The 9,636-nt window shown below is 36.6% G+C and overlaps 1 protein-coding gene across 1 annotated transcript in view; it reads left to right on the top strand.

Annotated features, from left to right (window-relative positions):
- The first annotated feature begins 297 nt into the window (after positions 1–297).
- LOC138334445 (uncharacterized) overlaps positions 298–9,636 on the top strand; it is a 47,053-nt gene continuing 37,714 nt past the window's right edge. The window contains 4 exon segments of the mRNA XM_069283108.1: positions 298–387; positions 1,266–2,589; positions 2,999–3,660; positions 7,999–9,313. Of these exon segments, the coding sequence (XP_069139209.1) occupies positions 1,291–2,589; positions 2,999–3,660; positions 7,999–9,313 (3,276 nt within the window). The 5' untranslated portion in view covers positions 298–387; positions 1,266–1,290.

The following is a 9,636-nucleotide window of genomic DNA, read 5'->3' as shown; positions in this document are numbered from 1 at the left end:
TGGATATGAAGGATATGGCTATTCTACTGAAGGGTATAAAAATGTTGTAAAACCCGAGGCTTGCTGATATTTTCAGCGCAAATCCTGGCGTTTGGATCGTTTAAAGTAAACCATGCCAAAGTTCTGAAAAAAATACCACGTTAAAATTGTACCGAGAAAATAGTAATGTTGTGACATCACGAGGCTTTACTGCATGGCTACCCATGCGATAGAGTCTCAGACGACATGAGTGTATTGTCCGAGACTATCCAGTATTACACCTGTAAGTATGAGATTTTGTATATTAGCTACGTACATGTATATATCATTATCGGAAATCCCAATAAAATTTACTTCCGCGTTTGATTACTTTCGGTTTAGTGTCACCATGGACTAAGCGTAGAGAAGGTTAGTACATGCATCTTTTATGATGATATATTTGTTTGTCGACATTATTGATGTAGAAATTAATAAGAAGAGTTATAATATACTTATCTATTAGTCTGCAATATTTTATAGCATTCGCTCTCTTGTAAGGTAGAATAATATTGTATCGTTAAAGACGACTGGATCACACCAAGGTTACTTATTATTTAGAGGGGCAAGAAGCCAAATAAGTTGTCTGTATGTTAAGATATGATTTTTAAATGTTTATTAATTGTTTCATTACAATGTTGGTTATATTATCTAAAACGTCAGGAAAACGTGGGAAATGCCAACCTCAAATATTTTAAAAATAGACCTGTTAAAGACGAGGTTATAATGAACAATAAATTAACTAGCAAGGCAAGAAACATTCGTTTTTTACGATTGTTGACATATGAAGTGTAAGCCATATTTGTACATATTCTTTACATGACATTTATTTCAACGTTAGAACGATATAAATCGAAAGTCAAAGGAAAATTTCATTCGACGGGACACCGCGAAGATAGGTTCTTGTTTTATGGTGTACATACAGAATGCACATCACGCAAGTATAAAGTAAAAAGTTGATCCCGTCTCTTGCATTTGAGTCATCCATGTGTATTCACTTCCTTTCCTGATCTTCGCATGGTAAGATATCAGGGCTAATCATATTTATATGTCAGTCTCAATTGCATTGTGTAAATATACAATTTTGAAGAAAGTAAAAAATGCCATATTTTATGTCACACGCACGTACATCTCCTTTAAATCGTTCCTTGTTGAACGATCTCGAACCTTGGCATGTAAAGGGGTTGACAATTCTTATGCATTTCACATTTGAAAAAAAACGCTTTAAGTTTTGTAAAAAATTTTTACAGGTGATGACATTTAACGTGTTAATTCATGCGTTGCAAACGAATTGTGGTTAACAACATGGGAGAACGAGCATTTAAAGGAGAAACCAAGATTGAAATTGATCCGGAGGATGCAAGTAAAACTGTTAAAACCTTCATTAATGCAAACAACCAAGAAGCAGTAATAAGATATTTAAACGACTTCGATCAAGAAAAGAGAAGAAACATAATTAATCATGTCGACGAGAAATACTCACCTTTTTTTCTTGCTTGTTTAAAGGGCCGGGAAGATATTGTGAGGTTTATGTTGTTAGAATGTAAACCTGACATTGAACTTCGGGGTTTATATGAACTAGAATTGGAAAACTTCAAAGACAGAGTGACTCCATTATGGGTGGCGGTCAGTGAAGAACATTTATCAGTTGTGAAACTCCTCGTAAGCTATGGAGCTGATGTGAACTCCACTACTTCAACCAATTCGACAGCAGTACGATGCGCATGCCACTGCGGTAATTTAGACATTGTGAAATATCTTGTTGCAAATGGCGCCAATATTCACCAGCCTAATGTGTACGGTGGTACGTGCTTAATGACTGCAGTGAATGGACCTGTCGAAGTTTCCAAGTTTCTAGTCAATAACGGTGCGTCTGTAAATGTCACGACCATCTATGGACATACAGCTCTCTATTACGCCATTGAACAAGGTCGGCTTGACCTGGTTAAGTTCCTTCTTAATGTCGGCGCTTCTCATTTCGTTGCGACTATTTCCAAAGATCATGCCTTGTTTTTGGCGGCGATTCATGGGAATCAGATGATATTCGATTACATCAAAGATAATGCAGTGATGAAATTATCGCGACTGGCGAATGGATATGAACTTATGGGCGCAACTATTATAGACAACGACGATAATTTTTTGGAGGGATTAGCTTTGTGGCAAACTGCTATGGAACTACGATACACTAATCCAGAGGCACCGTTGATAAAAGATTTACCAAATGAAACCAAACAGGCCTATCGATTCCATAGAGAATGTGCAATGCCCGAGCAAACTAGAGTATTGGACGCATCGGACGAAAACAAAATGTACATGCATGCATTGCTTGTGCGAGAAAGGATCTTGGGCATGCAACATGAGGAAACAATTTATGGAATACAATACAGAGGCGATATATACGCCAATTTAAATCATCATCAGCGCGGTGTGGATCTATGGAAGTATGCCTACAGTTTGCGAAGACAGGCGGAACCAGCGTCAGACACAGAACTAGTGTCAGACTTGCAATCCATACTTAAACTGTTTAAGCAGATATTCACAAAATCCTCTTCTGCAGATACCAGTGAAAAGGTAAACACTAATGGAAATTAGGGACACAAAACAGTGTCTCTCAGCATAACACTGATTTAATGGATAAATTATCATCCGGATGTCTTCTATCGAAATTACTGGGATTGGTTAATACCTTTAGTCTGCATTGGTGTGAACGAGACTCAGTCACCTGACATACAGTGGGATTTATTTGTGCTAATCAGTTTGATGTGTGCCTCAAACGACCATTTTGTTATTCAATTCCACATTTTTAAGAAAAAATCTGGTTAATCAAATAACTTTTTTGAACGTAAAGTAGTATACTTGGTGCATAATATTATTTTAATCTCTAATCTTTTAATCTTTAATTTCTGTCGCGAATTGTCCTCAAGATAACTATCCTTATAAACTAGTAATATTGCCACTAATCAATTTATTTCTGTCCTAGGTACAAACAAATGATGTACTGGATGTTTTCGGCATGCTTGTTACACAACTACAGGATTTTATAGAGATTTTGAAAATCCGTCCTCTGGAGGAGCACATATTCCAAAACTTTAGGTCTCTTCTAGTTATCGCCATTAACTTAATGAAGTTGTTTTACCGTTCAGAGTATCAGACTGACGATGTTGATCGTTTCACCGACAACATGAATACAGCGGTAATGCTCGACGCATCTAGCGAAGAGGGCGAGCAGCTTCTACATTTAACTTTGATGATACATCCAAATGATGCAGACGAAGATGTTCCATCTATTGGTCTCGTTCGCTGTCTTCTTACAGCAGGAGCGCGTGTGAATACCACAGACAAGGAGAGTAACACACCACTTCACCACTGTATAGCATCATGGCGGAAACAAAGAAAAAACCCAAGGCGAGCAGGCCTATGGAAGGACCTGGCGTGGTTGTTGATAGAAAATGGCGCACACATTGATGCCCGGAACTCTAACAAGGAGGTCCCATTAGAATTCTTGATAGAACAAGACTCAATATCTCCATTCGAGTATACAAACCTGAAGTGTATGGCAGCTAAGGCGATAGTTGACGCGGGCTTATTGTACCGGGACTATCTCCCCTTCTCACTTATAACATTCGTGGAATTACACGAATGAGTAAACAATACTATAAATATAAGTTGGTCATGTTTTATACTTTTGTGTTCTATATCCAGACATTGCAAAATAGTCAACAGATTAGATGTATTAGAAATGTGATGAACTGTGGATCAATTGGAAAGAGATATTTGAACATTATTTGATATGACTATATATTTCTATATGCCAATCAACTGTTTGCATTGTGCGTACGTTGCATTTTAATATTATGTATGCATTTCGTCCTTTTTAGTTTGTTGGTGTGTCTGGTCGTTTTAATGTGTGTGGGATATATAGTTACACGGGTACTTCATTCTCCCATTCTTGATCGTTTTGCAAATTGCCCATGTTATCTGATTTATATCTGTTACATTTCGGAAATCGTTAAAGAATGAGTTAACACAGGTTAGCATTACTAATATCAACATACCTAGATGTTGTCCGTGTAGTCAGAGTTTTCTAGTGGACTTTATATCAAACAATCATGAATTGTTGTTGAAATCTTACTTTTGACATTTTCCTTAACACAATAATGTATTAGAAGTTAATGATGATGCTACAACTATAATATATTTGCAATGTATGTATGCACATGCAGACAACTAATAAAATTGATGATTTTATAATAAAAGTTGAGATTTACTTTTGCAAATTCAAGGGAAGCTATGTTTATGTCAACTTTGAGGGAATGAGTTTCCACTGTAATTATACTTCATTGAAAACAAAAACAGAATTTGAAGTCAGCATGATAATGTCATTCCATGCAAAAGTAACAACACTACATTCCTTTAAGATAAGAAAAGATTTATTCTGGTTCAGGACTATGTTATGTCCTCTATACCAGACCCCTATAGATATATATTACATGGTAAAATACATTAATAATATACACCTTATACAAAATTATGGTTTTCTATGATATTGTTATTTCGTAATTGAAAAAAAGTTCCTGATTTTTCCAATGATTATCTAACTTCTTCTTAAACGAGTTTACACTAATTGCCGATACTACATGTTCTGGCAGTTCATTTCAAATAGTTACAGTTCTGATCGAGAATTACAAGTTCTTTGTGAGTAAAGTAAAGTTGTATGGCTATCAGTAGAACATAGTTTATTGGTACATAACAAACTGAGCAACAGGGAAGTGGATTAGGGTGGGAAATTCCCAAATTTCTTGTCTTACAAAATGGCGTCTTACAATTTTTTCTGTCAGCGAAGAATGACATGCGCATGTCCGTTACGTATATGACGATCACGTGATATAAACTGACCAATCAAGCAACAAAAGCATAAAACCTAAAGCGGGAAATACGAATTGTGAAAATTTTCCCTCTTATTTGTATACAAACATCGAAACCTTTATATCCCTCAATTCTGTATACTCTATTATTAAAGCCGAAAACATTTATTTTGACTTAACCCATGTTATTTATCGAAAAGAATTTTGAGTGGAGGTGCGGCCTAAAGAGCGCCAAAAAGTTACTTATGTATTACATATAGATATTATATTACTCAATCTCTTATAATATAATTATCCTGCGTGTTGATTCATTGTTACCTTGCCAACTGTACAAATGCATTGTTTGTAGTGGTGAGCTCTTTAGGGTTTTACAACATTAAAGCTTCCATATTGTCGACATTCAGATACATTTGAAGTGCGTGAATAAAACGTTTTCTTAATTTAATGTAAAACAGACATCATTAACAATTTGTCTATATATCTTCAGATGTTTGTTAGGTGGTGGTGGCCATCTTTTTTAGGTAAAATTTACCTGGACACCATATTTTGCCTATGTATGCTCACGTTTGCATGTATAAGATAATTACGTTATTAGGTCATCTGACCGAAGGGCAAGATGACCTATTGTCATCGTGTTTTGTCCGTCGTCGTGCGCCGTGCGCCGTGCGTCGTGCGTAAGACTATTTATACAAAAGTCTACTCCTCCTTCATCCTTTGATGGATTTCATCCATATTTGGTTTGAAACATTATTGGGGAAGGACAATCATATATTATGTAAATGAGCCTGGTCCGATCCCTAGGGGCTGAGGGTTGGGGCTCCAAAAGGGCAAATTTTCTTATTTTAAGCTTTAAAATCCTACTCCTCCTTCATCCCTGTGTTGATTTCATCCATATTTGGTGTGAAACTCCATTAGGGAAGGACAATCATATTTTATATAAATGAGCCTGGTCCGACCCCTAGGGTAAGAGGGGCGGGGCCCCAAAAGGGCAAATTTTCTTAATTTTAGCTTTAAAATCCTACTCCTCCTTTATCCTTGGGTTGATTTTAATAAGACATTTAAACGACCTAATTCAAGAAAGACGAACATAAATAATTAATCATGCCGGAGACAATTACTCGCCATTTTCTCTTGCTTGTTTAAAAGGCAGAGAAGATATTGTGAGGTATATGTTGTCAGAATGCAATACCAACATTGAACGTCGGGGTTTATATGAACTAGAATCGAAAAAATTCATAGCCAGGGTAACTCTTTTATGGGCCACAGCCTGTAAGCAAAATCTGTCTCTCTTGAAAATTCTGGTTACACACGGAGCCGACGTGAACGCCGCCTCTTCAACGTATTCGACACCGGTGAGAAGTGTTCTTCGTCTGTTATAGTAACTTAATTAAACACCACACTCTTACAAGTTCATGAGAGTAACCTCCCTTACAATATTATAGAACTGTTTCATATGTGGATATGAAGGATAGGGCTAATCTACTCGAGGGTCACAAAATGTTGTAAAACCCGAGGCTTGCTGATATTTTCAGCGCAAATCCTGTTGTTTGGATCGTTTAAAGTAAACCCTGCCAAGGTTTTGAAAAAAAAACCCATGTTAAAATTGTACCGAGAAAATCGTAATTTTGTGACATCATGAGGCTTTACTGCATGGCTACCCATGCGATAGAGTCTCAGACGACATGAGTGTATTGTCCGAGACTATCCAGTATTACACCTGTAAGTATGAGATTTTGTATATTATATTAGCTACGTACATGTATATATCATTATCGGAAATCCCGATAAAATTTACTTCCGCGTTTGATTACTTTCGGTTTAGTGACACCATGGACTTAGCGTAGAGAAGGTTAGTACATGCATCTTTTATGATGATATATTTGTTTGTCGACATTATTGATGTAGAAATTAATAAGAAGAGTTATAATATACTTATCTGTTATTCTGCAATATTTTGTAGCATTCGCTCTCTTGTATGACGACTGGATCACACCAATGTTACTTATTATTTAGAAGGGCAAGAAGCCAAATAAGTTGTTCTGTATGTTAAGATATGATTTTTAAATGCTTATTAATTGTTTCATTACAATGTTGGTTACATTATCTAAAACGTCAGGAAAACGTCGGAAATGCCAACCTCAAATGTTTAAAAAATAGACCTGCTAAAGACGAGGTTATAATGAACAATAAATTAACTAGCAAGGCAAGAAACATTCGTTTTTTACGATTGTTGACATATGAAGTGTAAGCCATATTTGTACATATTCTTTACATGACATTTATTTCAACAGTAGAACGATATAAATCGAAAGTCAAAGGAAAATTTCATTCGACGGGACACCGCGAAGATAGGTTCTTGTTTTATGGTGTACATACAGAATGCACATCACGCAAGTATAAAGTAAAAAGTTGATCCCGTCTCTTGCATTTGAGTCATCCATGTGTATTCACTTCCTTTCCTGATCTTCGCATGGTAAGATATCAGGGCTAATCATATTTATATGTCAGTCTCAATTGCATTGTGTAAATATACAATTTTGAAGAAAGTAAAAAATGCCATATTTTATGTCACACGCACGTACATCTCCTTTAAAGGCCCATTACCTTTCCGGAGCAAAATATAAAGGTTTCTTAAAAAACATTAATAACACCAGAAAATGCATACCGATGATCTAAAATAAGGTTTCGACACCAAACATATGCAAGATTGCCTGCGTAATATATGAAAACAGTGGAGAGTCTATTCGCTGTTTTGCCGTCTGGCGCATTGATAGTCAACTACCGCGCGGTATTTAGGACGACGGCGGGAAACATAATACGACCCGCGTTATGAAAATAAACATTTTATTTATTTTAATCAAATCGTTCAGAAGGTGATGTTAAATGTAGTATTAACGGTGAGTTAATAATTTTTAGGACTCTACAAAATTATCGATCTTGTTTTACATTCCCATTTTAAAAATTAAAAGCCGTTTCGGAAAGGTAGTGGGCCTTTAAATCGTTCCTTGTTGAACGATCTCGAACCTTGGCATGTAAAGGGGTTGACAATTCTTATGCATTTCACATTTGAAAAAAACGCTTTAAGTTTTGTAAAAATTTTATACAGGTGATGACATTTAACGTGTTTATTCATGCGTTGCAAACGAATTGTGGTTAACAACATGGGAGAACGAGCATTTAAAGGAGAAACCAAGATTGAAATTGATCCGGAGGATGCAAGTAAAACTGTTAAAACCTTCATTAATGCAAACAACCAAGAAGCAGTAATAAGATATTTAAACGACTTCGATCAAGAAAAGAGAAGAAACATAATTAATCATGTCGACGAGAAATACTCATCTTTTTTTCTTGCTTGTTTAAAGGGCCGGGAAGATATTGTGAGGTTTATGTTGTTAGAATGTAAACCTGACATTGAACTTCGGGGTTTATATGAACTAGAATTGGAAAACTTCAAAGACAGAGTGACTCCATTATGGGTGGCGGTCAGTGAAGAACATTTATCAGTTGTGAAACTCCTCGTAAGCTATGGAGCTGATGTGAACTCCACTACTTCAACCAATTCGACAGCAGTACGATGCGCATGCCACTGCGGTAATTTAGACATTGTGAAATATCTTGTTGCAAATGGCGCCAATATTCACCAGCCTAATGTGTACGGTGGTACGTGCTTAATGACTGCAGTGAATGGACCTGTCGAAGTTTCCAAGTTTCTAGTCAATAACGGTGCGTCTGTAAATGTCACGACCATCTATGGACATACAGCTCTCTATTACGCCATTGAACAAGGTCGGCTTGACCTGGTTAAGTTCCTTCTTAATGTCGGCGCTTCTCATTTCGTTGCGACTATTTCCAAAGATCATGCCTTGTTTTTGGCGGCGATTCATGGGAATCAGATGATATTCGATTACATCAAAGATAATGCAGTGATGAAATTATCGCGACTGGCGAATGGATATGAACTTATGGGCGCAACTATTATAGACAACGACGATAATTTTTTGGAGGGATTAGCTTTGTGGCAAACTGCTATGGAACTACGATACACTAATCCAGAGGCACCGTTGATAAAAGATTTACCAAATGAAACCAAACAGGCCTATCGATTCCATAGAGAATGTGCAACGCCCGAGCAAACTAGAGTATTGGACGCATCGGACGAAAACAAAATGTACATGCATGCATTGCTTGTGCGAGAAAGGATCTTGGGCATGCAACATGAGGAAACAATTTATGGAATACAATACAGAGGCGATATATACGCCAATTTAAATCATCATCAGCGCGGTGTGGATCTGTGGAAGTATGCCTACAGTTTGCGAAGACAGGCGGAACCAGCGTCAGACACAGAACTAGTGTCAGACTTGCAATCCATACTTAAACTGTTTAAGCAGATATTCACAAAATCCTCTTCTGGAAATACCAGTGAAAAGGTAAACACTAATGGAAATTAGGGACACAAAACAGTGTCTCTCAACATAACACTAATTTAATGGATAAATTATCATCCGGTTGTCTTCTATCGAAATTACTGGGATTGGCTAATACCTTTAGTCTGCATTGGTGTTAACGAGACTCAGTCACCTGACATACAGTGTAGGTATTAACACTAAGTCATGGGATTGAGTTGTGCTAATCAGTTTGATGTGCGTCTCAAACGACCATTTTGTTATTCAACTCCACATTTTTTAGGAAAAATCTGGTTAATCAAATAACTATTTGAACTTAAAGTATTATACTTGGTGCATAATATTAT

The sequence above is a fragment of the Argopecten irradians genome, chromosome 11, assembly GCF_041381155.1.
Source record: "Argopecten irradians isolate NY chromosome 11, Ai_NY, whole genome shotgun sequence".
Classification (NCBI taxonomy): Eukaryota; Metazoa; Mollusca; class Bivalvia; order Pectinida; family Pectinidae; genus Argopecten; species Argopecten irradians.
This window is presented reverse-complemented; position numbering and strand designations above follow the sequence as displayed.